At 42.8% G+C, this 16,333-nt stretch overlaps 1 protein-coding gene across 1 annotated transcript in view; it reads right to left on the bottom strand.

The window, feature by feature from the left end:
* cfap57 (cilia and flagella associated protein 57) overlaps positions 1-14,082 on the bottom strand; it is a gene marked incomplete at both ends in the record, with an annotated part of 33,811 nt that extends 19,729 nt beyond the window's left edge. The window contains 15 exons of the mRNA XM_080439783.1: positions 7-180; positions 474-664; positions 1,119-1,212; positions 1,871-2,026; positions 2,369-2,530; positions 2,707-2,880; positions 3,421-3,633; positions 4,609-4,722; positions 5,596-5,761; positions 7,087-7,226; positions 7,914-8,066; positions 8,659-8,836; positions 9,537-9,790; positions 12,361-12,674; positions 13,923-14,082. Of these exons, the coding sequence (XP_080295909.1) occupies positions 7-180; positions 474-664; positions 1,119-1,212; positions 1,871-2,026; positions 2,369-2,530; positions 2,707-2,880; positions 3,421-3,633; positions 4,609-4,722; positions 5,596-5,761; positions 7,087-7,226; positions 7,914-8,066; positions 8,659-8,836; positions 9,537-9,790; positions 12,361-12,674; positions 13,923-14,082 (2,643 nt within the window). The remainder of the gene's footprint in view (positions 1-6; positions 181-473; positions 665-1,118; positions 1,213-1,870; positions 2,027-2,368; positions 2,531-2,706; positions 2,881-3,420; positions 3,634-4,608; positions 4,723-5,595; positions 5,762-7,086; positions 7,227-7,913; positions 8,067-8,658; positions 8,837-9,536; positions 9,791-12,360; positions 12,675-13,922) is intronic.
* Positions 14,083-16,333: the final 2,251 nt, after the last annotated feature.

Here is a 16,333-nt window from a genome sequence, read left to right on the forward strand (position 1 = left end):
CATCACCTTTTTGGTAATGATGCCCTTCTCTCCACGGAGGTTCAGGTTGGTCTCCTCCTCGGTGTGGAGCCTCTTCTCGTACGCCACACGCATGTCGTGAATCTCCCGGTCGGCGTCCTCCTCCGTCTGCTTCTTGATCTCCTCAAACTCGCGTGTTTGCTGCCTCGCCTCGTCTTGGCCCTGCTCAGTCCAAAGAGGTGTAGCAGATCAGTGGTGGAAAGTAACTAAGCACCTTTACTCAAGTACTAACACTTAAGTACAAATTTGAGGGCACATTTATGCTGTACTTGCCTTTTTCAATGATTTATGCTTCTATTCCACTACATCTCAGAGGCGAATATTGAACTTTTTAACTCCACTACAGTTATTTGAAAGATTTAGTTGCATGTTACTTGGTAGATTCAGATTTATTATTATTACAAAACAAAACAAGCAAGCATAAATAAGGCATTCCACCTCCCTGGCAGACCGACCTGTCCCAGGAGCAGCTCTTTGTCCTGCAGCTTGGCTTGGTAGAACAGTGTCAGCTCCTCCAGGGTGTGCTCCCGGCTCTCTGCCATGGCTGCCAGCTGCCTCTGGTAGTCGTCCTGCATGTTCTGACTCTTCTGCCGCAGCTCCTGGGTCTTCTCATACTCCTCTAAGAGCTTCTGGTCATTAGATGACTCTAAGACACGCATCAAGAGATAGATACATAGAGCAGGGGTTCTCAAACTTTTTCATGTCAACGACCGCCCAAATTGATATATATTTGGCCACGGACCTCCATCTGAAAATGTTTGAAAATGTTTCCCTGAAGAGAAGATTTGTATTAAAAAATCAAAATGATTCAATGACATAGAGTGAGAGAGAGAGTGTTTGAGAATAAAACCTCACACACGGAAAATAGCAGGCCTACAAACTGTGAGCTTCAGCTTGTATGCCTGCTATTTTAAATAAAAATAAGATATATACATGAAAATGCATTGGAAAATGTGCATTTTCACTCATTTCTTTGGGCATTTTTTTGTTTTGCTTGAAACATGCTATACTGTATGTGAAATAAACTTTTTTTTGCAATAGAGGTCGTTTTTTTCTTTTCAAGCTGCACAAATTATTGAGTGCAAAAAGGTTTCTCTTGCCTAAATCCCGCATCTCTCTTGAGTGTTTCTCCATTAGGTCTTCGAGGGCTCCATGGTGAGTTATCTCCCGCCTTTCTTTCTCCGTTTTCAGGGACTAGAGTGATGCAACACAAAAAAAGCATACAAAAGAATGCTTTTATATATATTTTTAGGGCCTTCATCCAATTGTGCAATAGAGAGACACAGGAAACAGGAAGAGAGAAGGGGAGTGACCTGGCCGGCTCAGGAATTGAACCAGGATCTCACTGTTAGGCAACAACTCAGCTATTGGGTTACCGCAAATGAATGCTTTTAATGACCTCTATTCATCAGAATAGTAATGAATGCTTTTGCAGTTAGTGAAATTGAAAACCAGCCTATTGAAATCTTCCCCCACAGTTACTGTACCTGAGTGCTTTGGGAGCTTGAAACATGACTGAACTGCAAAACGGCATAGCGGGGGTGGACATGTTCATTATCTGTAGGGTTGTAACTATCAATTCTAGTGTGTAGTTCTTTTTTGGATATTTTTATATTTGACTAAATTGATTAGTCTGATTAACCACTTCAGCAGTACTTTGTAAATTGCACCACTTTATACGTCGTTGTACAACAGTGTCACGCAAAAAATAGTGAAAGTGTTGTCTATATTTCTAACGACTTAAACCCTATATACTTCGTTGACCGGACTCCCCGATGGATCTATACTAGGCCACCAAATGTTCTACATCAAATATCTTTGCCAAAAACACCAATCTACAAGCTCAGTGCACCTGATTCTTGGCCTTGAGCGACTCCATCTCCTGGATGAACTTCTCGGAAAGTTCCTTGATCTTCTCCTTGTGGTTCATGTCCTTCAGGCGTAGCTGGTATTCATTCTCCATCCTCAGCTCCTCCACACGCGTCTTCAACTCCAGCATGTTTTGGTTCTGGCAGAGTGACAGACAGACAGACAGACAGACAGACAGACAGACAGACAGACAGACAGACAGACAGACAGACAGACAGACAGACAGACAGACAGACAGACAGACAGACAGACAGACAGACAGACAGACAGACAGACAGACAGACAGAGGAGATAGTTTCAACAAGATGAATCCAGCAGCAAACAGTTAACCACTTGAATCCCAGGATGCCTATTCTAGGGGGGCCATTAAAAATTGCCGATCTCCAACCTCAAAACAAGTCTTTTACGGCCTTATTTTTACATTGTTTTAATGATCTGCGGAAATCCTGAGACGGACAGACAGACAGACGGACAGACAGACCTTCTCCTCCAGGTCAGACTTGGTGATGAGGATCTCCTCGGTGTAGACAAGCTCCTTGTCTCTCCGCAGGCTGCGAGCCTCCTTGTCCATGATCTTCCACACCAGCAGGCAGCCGTCTTCAGACGCCGTGAGAAGGAACTGGTCGTCAAATGTGATCGCCATCTGGGGGCACAAAAATTCAATACACCCGGCATGAAGTGAACCACACCATGGCTCATGCAGCTGTTGACAAGCGTGTTGGCCATAGAGTATATGTATACAGACACATTTTATGTGGGGAGCAGGACTTTAAATGAACACTGAGGATTTTACTATGCAGACGCTATTAAGAGTCCCACCTTGGTAATGGGACCACAGTGGGCCTGGTACTCCACCCAGCTCTTCTGGAGAGGTATGGGGTTATTGATGGCCCTGACGGTGCCGCTGGAGGTCCCTGTGAAGATGGCCCTGCCGGAGCGGGACATGGTGATGGTGGTGTGGGCAACCTCGTCCCCAGGAACCTCCCTCACTATCTGTGAATGGAGAATAGTGGGACTGTGTCATTTTCAACCTGTATTATAAGTACGTTATGTGCATTATACATACAGTATGTGCAGTACGATATGTGTATATAGGCTACTACGCATGCGGCACGTGTACTACACGTGCAGTACATGCATTACGTGCCCGGTATGTTTGTTGACTTTCACTACTGTGCTGAAGTCAGTTGTGTCAGTGTGTTGTTAATGTATGGCCAATGACATGAACTTCAGCTTGAGTTGAACGTAGGTTTACAGTGCACTGTAAAATCCAGAAGTTCTCAAATAAATTCTCAAACGATTAGAACATTTTCAAAATGTACTGTATGAGCTCACAACGTGTCACATTGCGACACGTTGTGAGCTTGTAGATCAGCTATTTTCGCTGTTTGCGATAGGACAAAGTATATGGGGGCTTAAGTGGTTAATGAACACTAATCAGGGAGCATTCTGAATGACTGGGAGAGGTAAAGCCTTTAGCGTCTTCAATAACGCTAAACAGGGGACAGATAAGGGACACATCCTCGGTCCCACCTGACAGTCGTGGATCTCCTTCAGGGTGAGGTCCGTCCCCACGGCGAATATGCTCTTGGCGTCCGAAGACACGGCCACGCCCGTGTAGCTGCAGGTCTTGAGGACGCTCTCCGACTCACGCTTGCCGCTCAGGGTGTTCCACTCGTACACGGCGCCGTCCATGCCGCACGACACCAGGCGGCTGTCGTCCAGGCTCCACACCACAGACCGCACCTGCCGGCCAACGGCACAAGCAACAATGGGTTCAGTGGCACTGTCTGATAGTCTGCAATAGTGGTTCTCAAGCTTGGGTCTCGGGGTCTCGAGGGTTCCAGAGAAATGAGGTACAATTTAACCACTTTTAACCCCATTTAATACTTCAGCTATTAGAAAATAGCCAATCAAGCTTATGTTTGAAACATTTTGAAATTAAGTTTATAAATTAGAACAGCATGTAGAGCAACTGTTTTTGGAAGAAAAGAATATTGAAAAGTTGTTAAAAATGTGGAATAGTTTTTAACAATTTTTTTAACAACACAAATCTTCTCTTATATGGAGGTCCCTGGCAAAGAAGAATTTTCAGATGTGGGTCCGTGGACAAATACATATGAATTTGGGAGTCCTTGACATGAAGATGTTTGACATGAGAATCACTGGTCTACACACAAAGCAGGTTGTAATGGTCATAAGGTTACAAGACGTTTTTTCAAGAACTTTTTAATCTGGTAAAAGCTGAACAACTGCTGAAGCAACCACCCTAGTTTATGCAGCAATAAAACCCCCTTTGGGGTATTGCTGCATATATTTTACATTCTAGTTCAGTTATATTATATAAGGCAGAATCAAGATGATTTCCCTTGCTTTCAATCATCAGTCTTGGCTGAACGCATTCTTCACAGCCATTTTAGTTCCGTTTAAGCTTTAGATTATAATCAACTTGGGTATTGAGCTTTTCAGAGCCACGCTGGTGCAGCTGTCTGCCTGAGCAACCAAGTGTGGAGTGAACTATTATTTTCATTATCTGTGTTTCATGAACTCTTGCAGTGTAATTATTATGTCTTTCAGCTGGGTTCTTTTGCTATATTTTTACGACTTGCATCCTCATTTTGGGCATGTCATTATAGGTATCGCATTGAGTTATCGCTATAGTACAACGAATTATATGGCCTTGTCAGATTCTACAGTATGTGCACACATGTGAATGCTCACCTTCCCATTATGGCCCTTCAGATTGAGGATGTTCATGAAGGTGGTAACAGAGTAGATGTGGATGACATTTCCATTGACAGCGGCAAACATGTGACCACCATGACTAAAAGCACACTGGAGGAGAGATGGAAAAACCACAGAGGGTGTTGAAAAGGTATACTATGTTTTCTCATGCCAATAAAGCCCCCAAAGTGAGTGAGTCAGTGAGTGAGTGACTGAGTGGGAGACAGAGAGTGCATGCGTGTGAGCGTGTGAGGGTGAGGGTGAGGGTGAGGGTGTGTGTGTGTGTGTGTGTGTGTGTGTGTGTGTGTGTGTGTGTGTGTGTGTGTGTGTGTGTGTGTGTGTGTGTGTGTGTGTGTGTGTGTGTGTGTGTGTGTGTGTGTGTGTGTGTGTGTGTGTGTGGGAGTGTGAGTGAGTGGAGTGGGAGACAGAGAGAGAGAGAGAGAGAGAGAGAGAGAGAGAGAGAGAGAGAGAGAGAGAGAGAGAGAGAGAGATGGAGATGGAGACAGACAAAGGGTGAGAAAGAGAGGGAAGGTGGGAGAGGGGGAAGGAAATTAAAAATACCCTTTTCACACTTTGAGAGCGCTACACGGCCCATATAGATCTATGTATCTGTCAGTCCTTTTCCCTTTTATGCTCATATATGGAGATATATAGTTTAAACTTTACCTTCCCATAATCTGCACATTCCTCCAGAACACACCTGATTTGAATTAAAGGGCTACTCCGTTTTGAATCTCATTCAAGATGACGTCCAGGCGGTGTATTACTCATCTTAAACTTAATCAGCACACTAAAATATTCATCTGAAAACATTTAGCAACGAAATAAGCAACGTAGTAACAAACATACTTCACTACTGGCGATCTCTCTCTCTCCCTTGGGCAGCGTGCAGCGGGCAGGCTACACACAAACACTAGCCCTCTGCTATACAGCTGCGGTGAGTGAGATTACAGCGTTACACACACACACCTCTGGCGCTCTTACCTCTCGACAGCCGCGCACAGTGAACTCCTTGAAGGGGTGGATGTCATCAATGAGGAGGTTCATCAGCCTGAGCTTGTCGGAGAAACCCACCAGGATGTGGAGGCCGCTGGGGTGCATGGCCACGCTGTACGCCTCTTCCTGGAACTCTTTATACAGCTCCAACACACTGATCACAAACGCAAACACACTGTAGGCATCTTCCCGGAACTATTTATACAGCTCCAACACACTGATCACAAACGCAACACACTGTAGGCCTCTTCCTGGAACTATTTATACAGCTCCAACACACTGATCACAAACGCAAACACACTGTAGGCCTCTTCCTGGAACTATTTATACAGCTCCAACACACTGATCACAAACACAACACACAGTAGACCTCAGCGTCATTTGAGGAACACCATTTCCAAAATGGCAAAAAATAGTGGCTCTACAAGCTCACAAAGCGTCGACTCGCAACACAGTTGTGAGCTTGTAGATCAACTATTTTCACTGTTTCTTTGGAGGGTGAAAAAAGAAAATGTTTGAACATTTTCGCCTATAATGACCTGCCCAAAATAGGGATGTCAGGTAGAAAGTGGATAATAAATGTACTGTATGGTATGGACAAGAAAACGCATGTCTATAACATGTGTCACATCACACGACACGTAGATGGACGGGCAATGGATTGAGATGCACTCAGTGTTGATCTGAAATGAGATTAATCTGCAAAAGATGTTCAGAGTTGGAGAAAAATGTGCATAAAAGAACTGAATTTGAGGTTAAATGTGAACATAAATAGGGCGTGGCAATTGCCATCCCCCGAGACCCCAAATGATGCCCCTGGTGGACCCCTGGATATTTACTCGTCGTGACCCATAAAAATGGGTCCGTGACCCACAAATGGGTCCCTACCAGTGGTGGGAAAAGTTCTCACATTTTTACTAGGTAAAAGTGTCAATACTGCAATGTAGACATTTTCTGTTACAAGTAAAAGTCCGGAATTATTATTATTATTATTTTTAAGTATTGGTATCAAAATGTACTTAAAGTACCAAAAGTAGAAAGTACTAATTATGCAGAATGTCCCATGTCACAAGTTTTCAAATGTATGTAATAGCAGATTTACATTGCGATGCATTGTGAGCTTGTAGATCGGCTATTTTCAAATGGCCGAAATGTATATAGGGCTGAAGTGGTTAATGTATGTTTTTGTAATAATAATCAAAATCTATAAAGTAACTAAAGTTTTCAAATAATGGTAGTGGAGTAAAAGTACAATATTTGCCTCTGAGATGTAGTTGAGTAGAAGTAAAAATACTGAGAATTGGAAATACTCAAGTAAAGTAAATAACTCAAACTAAAAAAATAACTGCATTTTTTTACTTATGTACAGTACTTGAGTAAATGCACTTAGTTACTTTACATCACTGGTCCCGACCCACTGTTTAGGAAACACTGTTCAATGTACCAATAAACCAAAAAGGAGTTTGTGCCGGTTCTTACTTGGTCTCAAAATTCCATATTCGCACAGAGCGGTCCAGTGAGCAGGTGGCGATGAGGGGTTTGCGGATACAGATGGACAAGCCAGTGATGGGCTTGGAGTGGAAGGAGTGGGACAGGAACTCAAAATGTGCTTGCTCCCCCTAGTGGACAATGTTCAAAGGTGCATGTCAGGGCAAAAGGAAATTAACTCAGACTTTGCTGAATCTTGGCTAAAGAGACACTTTGATAAGGAGTCAGCTCTAACAAAAACACTGAGCTCAACCAGAAGCCTCAGTTTTGCACACACACCTGACGAAGGAAGGACACAACGAAGAATTAAGGAAGCAAAGATGGAGGGAATTAATGATGGATGCATAGTACAAAAGGATGGTACAAAGGTGTGGAAATAGTAGAGAAGGAAGCCAACTGAATGACTGAAAGGGGGGTCTAGTTTAGACCGTTAAGACCGGGAATGCATCTGTGTCCTTTTTAGATTTCTTTGGCTATTCAAAAAATAGCAGATATACAAGCTCATAGAGCGACACGCTATGAGCTTGTAGATGAAAATTAAAAATTTGTAAAAAATTGTGGAAAACTTTGAATATATACTTTTTAAAGCAAACATTTGTAACTCAAATCTTTCTTTCTGGGGGACCCTGGAACAAAATATTTGCTCTTTTTTAATAGCCAAAGAAATCTTCAAATGACACAGATGCGTTCCCGTTAAGACTAGTGACATCATCTGGAGACATTTTTGCTGTGGTGGAGGAGAGGCAGCAGAAAATGTGTGCTGCTGGTGGTGGTGGTCATTATGGTTGTGGTGGCAGACAGTTGCAGGTCTCCTCTACCTTGCTTATCTCGGCGGAGGACAGCGTGACGCCGTAGAGCTGACCTCGCTCTGTGCTGATGGCCAGGGTCTCCTCTGACGGGCTGATGCACATGGTGGCGACCATCTGGTCCACCGCCCGCCACGGCTCACTGCTGCAAGGGTCCTCTGGGATCTGACACACAGTGGTGGGTATAGTAACAAAGTACACGTACTTGAGTACTTGTACCTCTCCGTATCTGTACTTAACTTGAGTATTCTTTTTTTGGAAGCTTATGACTTTCACTCCACTACGTTTCAAAGACAAATATTTTACTTTTGATTCCACTATTTTCCTAGGAAGGGACCCGGCTGGGACCCAAAATAACAATAGCCTAATAAAAAAACATTATGAATGAACCACCTAAGCTATATTTCAAAAGTTTTGAACGCGTCACATTGCGACATGTTGTGAGCTTGCCGATCAGCTATTTTCACTATTTTTGATACATAACATATAACAAAAATAACATTTCTGACAATTTTTTTACTTTAGAAATGTTCTATATTTCAATGCATTGATATTAAAAAGAAAATGTAATTTGTACTTTTTAATACTTTTATAAAAGCATGTACCGGTACTCCAGCGGCTACTTTAACTCAAGTAGAAATAAATTGACTCAGCAACTGTCACCCGTAGTTGAGTAATATTTGAACCATGAGTATCTTCATACCACTGTTTAAGTCAGTCCTTGGTTCCTCATTAGAAAACAGACTGATATATTTACCCTGATCACTCTGGTCTTTCTGTAGTTGTCCTTATCTTCAGTCTTCTCAAACAGACAGACAGTGCCGGGACCAGCAGAGCAGGCAAAGCCCTTGGAGTAGGACAGGATGGCAGTGACCCGGGGTGCGGCGGCACTGCCCTCCACCTTGGTTTCTGTTATCTTCTTCCTCTCTCTTTGCCTGTGTAGTGAGGTGAGAGATGCATTCCTGTATAACCTTTCACAAGATTGATACATGCAGTGGTGGAATTAGTACTCACATGTTTTACTTAAGTAAAAGTATCAATACTGCAATGTAGAAACACTCTACTGTTACAAGTAAAAGTCCTGAATTCAAAATTTACTTGAGTAAAAGTTCAAAAGTATTGGCATGAAAATGTACTTATAGTACCAAACGTAGAAAGTATTCATTGTGCAGAATGCCCCGTTTCACAAGTTTTCAAATGTATAAAATGCATCAAAATGTTTTGAAAAGATCATGCAGATCTACAAGCTCACAATGTGTCGCATCGCGACGCATTGTGAGCTTGTAGATCGGCTATCTTAAATGGCCGAAATGTATAGGGCTGAAGTGGTTAATGTGTGTTTTAAAATAATAATCAAAATCTACAAAGTAACTAGTAACTAAACTTTTCAAATGATTGTAGTGGAGTACAAGTACAATATTTGCCTCTGAGATGTAGTGGAGTAGAAGTAAAAGTACTGAAAACTGTTAGTAAAGTAAACTAGAAAAAAAACGACCGACAAAGCCTCCTGTAGGCCGACCCCCTGGGTCTGGCAAAAATACCTCAAAACTGTACTTAAGTACAGTGCTTCAGTAAATGTACTTAGTTACTTTACACCACTGGATACATGATCGTGACATGACCTGAGTCCCTGACCTGTCAGAATCCTGTGGCTTGCCAGTGACGTCAATCTCCCAGCGCGGGTCACCGGACTCAAACACCAGCAGCCTGCCCGTGTCGGTGCCGGCGATCACCTGCTCCTCCGTCATCCAGGCGTGGCACAGGAAGTTGATGGCGTCCACCTTGGGGAAGTTCCCCTGCTTCAGAGCGCCCTCTGCGTGGCGGAACAACTTGAACACGCCACCGCCGCTCACACAGAACTGAGTGTTGTCATACGGATTGAAGCTGACCTGACATAGATATGATTTAAGTGGTGTATTAATACTTGCAGTATTATTTCCATATTGATGTCAATTATGTATTTTGTATGTCAATAGCGTTGAAAGAAAATAAGTCCCGCACATTGTCTTCAAATGCAATTTAAGAAGTTGTAATGGGAATAACAGTGTTTCAGTCTGTTAGACCTTAGATAACCTGATGAACAAAACAGAACAAAACAGGTTATCTTTTAAATCTTTTAAAGATGAAGAACCTGATGAAGGTCTAACAGACCGAAACGTTGTTATCCCCATTACAACTTTTTGAATTGCATTTGACAGTGTGCGGGACTTATTTTCTTTCAGTACGTCGGGGCCCTCGTCTTCTACGCATCTGTCGCCTTCGTAGGTGTGCAAAAGGAAAATAGAAAAGGCTACCGGTCATGGTTCAAGAGGCATCACATTACATTTTATGCACAGAACTGAGATGGGGCCTGTTCAGAAGTCCTATACTAGTGGGGACAAATGATCTTGAAGCCCTAGCCTGCAATGTTGGTACTGTGTACCGTCGTCCTAAGTTCTATCCCTAGCAATAGCTTCCCCCTCTTAAGTACCTGGGTCTCATACATTGCTGTCATACTCTCAAGTCGTAGACCAGCTATCTTGCTGGATACATTGATGATTTTATGGAGTTTGTTCTTATTAACCAATGATAATGAGCCACACCAGGAAACAAAACAAAAAGTTAGTGCACCCTCCACTAAGGATCGATGAAAGAGCACCATTAGACTTTTTTCCACGTTATACTGTCTCAGTCTGCGCATAAAATGCAGCCTCTGCTGACCTTTATTATTGATGCCATCAGTGGAATTCCATGTCAGCTTGGAATCAGTCGTTGTACCCAAGTACTTGTATTCCTCTACAGTCACTACCTCATCCCCATCAATGACTATTTGCTGGTGTGCATGAGTACTAGTCCTAAAATCAAATATAACCTCCTTAGTTTTTTTTATACTCAACTGAAGGAAGTTACTTGCACCAACTAGTAAACTCATCCACTGTTCTTCGGTAGCTTATCTCATCATCCTCAATCAGACCAACAATAGCTGTGTTGTCAGCAAATTCAACAATACAGGTGTTATCTGAGTCACTCCTACAGTCGCTTGTGTACAGTACAGAGTGAACAATTCCGGTGAAATCACGCTCCCGTGCGGAGCCCCCGTGTTGGTCGTAATAGGGAGAGATATTGCTCTATTCACCCTGACATGTTCACCCTACCTATTTCGCTGGTTGTACTTGTATGAGGAAGTGACCAATAAAACCTGTATGATTCTTGATTGGCAAGAAAAAAGGTAAAACGGTTTTCTTCAATTTATTTACCCCTTAATCTCCCCAATTTAGTCGTTCTGCCAATGAATCCCTCCTCACCCACATTTGCTGTCGCTGCTGTTGTACTCTACTGACTCAACTGCCAGTGAGGAGCCCCCAACGGGAGGACGTAGCACCTGCGTCCTACTCCTTCTCCCGTCCAACACTCCCCAAGCCCCAGCCCAATACGAGCAGTGACAAATGTCACCCTCCCCGCTCGGCTTCCCTCACCTGAATAGGGGCCAATTGTGTTCATATAGACGCTCGACAAAGCCGGATGCACCGCGGTGGATTTGAACCCCTAGACTCTATACGGTGGTGGGCAGGTACTTTACCACTGCACCAACCGAGAGCAAAAAAAGCCATCCTCAACCATCACTGTCCTCACAAGCATAGAAATGCCAGTGTGCGTGTGAGTGTGTGCGAGTGCGAGTGCATGCGTGTGCGTGTCCATATGCATCTACAGCAGGGGTCTTCAACGTTTTCAGGCCAAGGACCCCCTAGCTGAGAGAGAGATGAAGCAGGGACCCCCTACTCTATATTGTATAAAATTGTGTCTCAGATTAAAGTTTTTTTGGGCGGTGAAACCGCCCCTATAAGTGAGGTTTGGATATTTGTACAACAAATCCTGCGCTGTGATTGGCCAAAAATGTACCCCGCCTAACCCTGCACCGTGATTGGCCAATCACAGTCTATTCAGGACTGTGATTGGCCAGTGTCACATGACACATGTGCATAGCCCTATATAAGAAACCATAACTTTAAAAAAAACATAAGTTTGTTTTTTTTAAGTTATGGTTTCTTCCATCATAAAGAGTGTTTCAATAAATGTATTTATTTTTTGTACATGATTGGTTGACTCCATTCAGTATTGTGATTAGCTAGCAAGACACCGCCCACTTCACACAGGGTGTGATTTTTTTACTTAGTCTGCTCTTTTTTCCCTCTACACCTATAGCCTCTTTGCCAAAAATAGCAGATCTACAAGCTCTCAACGCCTCGCGCTGCGAGGTAGATCTGCTATTTTCGGCTAATGTTCCCCTCAGAAAAGGAATTCTAGGGTTCAAGTGGTTAATGTAAAAAAAACTAAATCCTATCACTCAAAGATTTGGCGGACCCCCTATAGTAGCTCTGAGGACCCCCTAGGGGTCCCGGACCCCCTGTTGAAGACCCCTGATCTACAGTGTGAGAGTGTATTCCCGTATGTTTGGAACAATTACACCTGCCATCCATACCTGTGTCACAGGACAGATGGAGCTGGTGGTCTTGACTGTCGCCACGACTCTCTGTTTCTCCCACAGCCAGAGGATGAGCGTCCAATCCGGGCCCCCCGCCTGCCCGATCAGGTACTTGGAGTCGGGGGAGAAAGCCATGCACACAAACTCTTCCACGGGAAGGTCTCCTCCGCTCAGCACCTTCCTCTTTCTGCCCTGTTCGTGCTGCAGGTCGTACACAGTGATGGTGGCTCTCTCGCCACGCTCGGACACAGCCAGGTAACGCCGGTTGGCGCTGATGGCGAGGGCCTCCATGCCCTGGCTCTTCTCTGTGCCTGGAAAGAACACCATGAAAAACAAAAGCCTCAAACGGATAGCAAAGGAAAACATTATTCAGCACACATAAGAGATCTTTTAAATCTTGAGGGATTGAGGTTTGCAAATTGAGGCTATGGATGTGTGATGGTTGACTCAACATGTAGATATCATATTCATTTCATTACATGCCCCCCCCCCCCACACACACACACACACACACACACACACACACACACACACACACACACACACACACACACACACACACACACATTTTCCAATTAGTTATGCATGAATTTTGTGGATTTCATGGACTTGATGCAACATTACACAGAAGATATTAACATAATAAAAAAAATGACTCCCCATACATTAAAAATACATCATTAGTCACCAGAACCATGGGATATGCATTTTCAATTAGTCTAACGTGGTTAAAGTGGAGTTTGAAGTTGAATAGGAGGGGCGCATGTCTGATTAAATGAATATTAAGTAGCTACATATTGAATCAAGCTAATTAAAAACTGCCTCTTGTGCACCCAAAAGGCTGATTAGATGATACCCCAGAAGTGTTTTACAGTGAATACAGCTTTAAACTACAGTAGGTGCCGGTGGGGGGACTAAAAATAATTGTTTTTCATTGTAATGCCTGACTTGCGGCTGGAAGCAGTACAGAGGCCTTGAGTAGGGTTTAACCCAGAGGTGTATTTATTCATCACCAAAGACAATAATGACACAAATGGACCTACTCTACAGCATCCTTGGTAAGGTGATGATTGGCTCTCCACTCACATCTCTTATCTTATGTTAACTGGCAGCTCTGTACTGCACCATGTCAAGGGGTGTTTTCTATCTAGATTAGAACATATACATAAATAAACATACAATAAATACATAAACCCACACGTTATATTAAAAGCTTAATTAACTACACATGTAATAATTCCTTCTCAGTACAACCTAAATATCATTAGCAATTACCAAAACCGCATCACACCCCCCCCCCCCCCTGCCATCCTAACTATGGTCCAGCCCAATTATGCTGGAAACACACAACAGGTACTGTTAAGCATTCAATCAACTTAACAACCCCACTTACTTCAAAAACTATTGCACTTCTCTACGGCACTCTAAACATTGCACTTAATATTGCACTTGCTCTAAAATGTCACGGTAATCATTATCTTTCAAAAACGCTTGTCATGGTTGCTATAGCAATAGCATAGAGTTGAGGTACAGATGTTATAGAAAACAAGTGTCTATACCTGGAATAAATGTCTGCCATCTCTGGTCGATGTTGTAGCGCACACAGTTGTTCCCACAGGGGAAGACCACCGTTTGCTCGTCGAGGAAACACAGGTTATTGGTCACACCTGCCCGTAAGCCGAAGATGTAGTTGGACTGGGCGAGCACTGTAGCCATCATTCATCTGACAGAGGCAGCAGCAGACTGGGCACAACTATCTGCAGTGGTGGAAAAAGTACTGCATTTTTTTTTTTACTTAAGTAAAAGTATCAATACCGCAATGTAGAAATACTCAGTTACAAGTAAAGTCTGGTATTTAAAATGTACTTGAGTAAAAGGACAAAGGTGTTGGCATCAAAATTTACTTAAGTACCAAAAGTAAAAGTACTCAATATATTTCCTCAGAGATGTAGTGCAGTAGAAGTAAAAGTATTGCAAATTGGAAATACTCCTAAAGTAAAAACAAATACCTCAAAATTGTACTTAAGTACAGTACTTGAGTACATGCACTTAGTTACTTTACACCACTTTGAATTTAATTGAATACTTTATTAGCAGTTTGAAAAGACAAGCACAGGGAAGTACAGTTCAATACAAGGTCTGTTAAGAGGATTTTAAACCCAAGAACGCACTATGGCTTGTTTCCATTGGGGTCCTTTGCACTCAATTCATCGAAAACCACTGCCTATGCCTATGCCTACCGATGCATGAGAAACAAACCTTGTTCACCGTTGTGGAGCTCCGATGTAATTAACTGTCATTTGTTCAACTTTTGTCACACGGACTCCATCCATACTGCAGAGCGTTCTTCAGTGTGTACATGGTTACCAAGGTTACAGGAAACCCAGACCATACAATGTCCCAAAATGACCACATGGTGGCAGCAAACAGCTGACTGGAACACTATAATATATTATAATTGCACAAATGTATTCAATTATTGATTCCTTAAAAATTAAACAACAAAAGTGCAATAATCATTGCTTATAAGGCTACCGTTTTTGCAAACTAACTAACCACCAGAAGATTCTCTAAATTTCTAGACACTTTTCTATAGTAATACACCAAGAAATAAAATCATGAATCAATCTTTTCACCCTAACAGACCTACTGTCACCATCCATTAAAAGCTGTGAATCACTGGTTTCTTTCTAAATTGGCCTGAAAAAACATCTCTCGGCCGTCTCGGGACTCGGAGACCACAGAGGAAAATGTAAATAGGCCTACCATCGAAAGGAGGTGTCATTCACTGCCGCCGTTTTCCCTTTTCCTCCTTTACATAATTATGTGTTTTGTATTTGTTGATGACATGTATTATTGTGGGGTTTTAATTCTATGTTGATGAATTGAACACATAATAGGATATAACCACAATGGAAAGTCCTCAGGACTTTTTTGTGTTATCCTTTTAGCCTAGAATGTCTGACTGTAGGCTACCACGTGCTGTTTACATTTCTGACTAATAAAGTATTCAATCAATCAATCAATCAATCAATCAATCAATCAATCAATTAAAAAACTGTCGCATTGTCCCAGTCCACACCAGAGTTCACCCTGTGCAGCCTGGAGGTTGAAACAACACAGGGGAGGGGGTTCAACCTGATCATTTGAGGGAACAGGCTGTCTCACCCACAGCCATGCAGACAACCAGAACGTGGAACGCAGGTCAAAGACCATAGACCAAGCAGTGCAGCATGAGTAAAGAGATACAGTAGGGTAGTGGTTCTCAACCTTTTCAGGTTGTGACCCCCCAAAATAACCATATTTGAACTGGGGACCCCCCCACCCTGACAAGCACTTGGAACTGTAGGAGTTGTAGGAAGTTGTGAACTTGTAGATCAGCTATTTTCACAATTTTTGCCTCTTTCTTATTTGACCATTTGGCCAATGTTTGACCAGTTTTTATAGTATAGTTTGTTGATTACTTTTGATGCTGTAATGGTCTTTTTTCTTTTTGTTCTTTCTTTTTTGAGGTATTAAAAAGTCTTAAAAGTCCTTAAAGGAGAATTCCGGACATTTTAAGTGTTATCTTTGATGTGTCGTTACTCACCTACCGACGTAAACAGTGGCATTGTTTATTTCCAGATATTCCCCTGTCGTCATATTTTCAACCTCCTCCGTTGTCATAATGGGAGCGCGTGTCATAGGGAAATTCGTCTATTATAACCGATGCAAAGTTATTTTTTTCTCTACTACTACTCATTGTGGAGTCTGATGATAGTCAAACATGCAGTGAAAGTTCCTGAGAGGCTACCGCTAATGACGAACGAGCTAACGCTAGTTGCTTGTTTCTCTCCCAGAACCTGGCAACTTGGTGTTGCCATGTTGAGAAACAAGCAACTAGCGTTAGCTCGTTCGTCATTAGCGGTAGCCTCTCAGGAACTTTCACTGCATGTTTGACTATCATCAGACTCCACAATGAGTAGTAGTA

This window comes from Gymnoscopelus braueri, assembly GCF_963280865.1.
Source record: "Gymnoscopelus braueri genome assembly, chromosome: 10".
Classification (NCBI taxonomy): Eukaryota; Metazoa; Chordata; class Actinopteri; order Myctophiformes; family Myctophidae; genus Gymnoscopelus; species Gymnoscopelus braueri.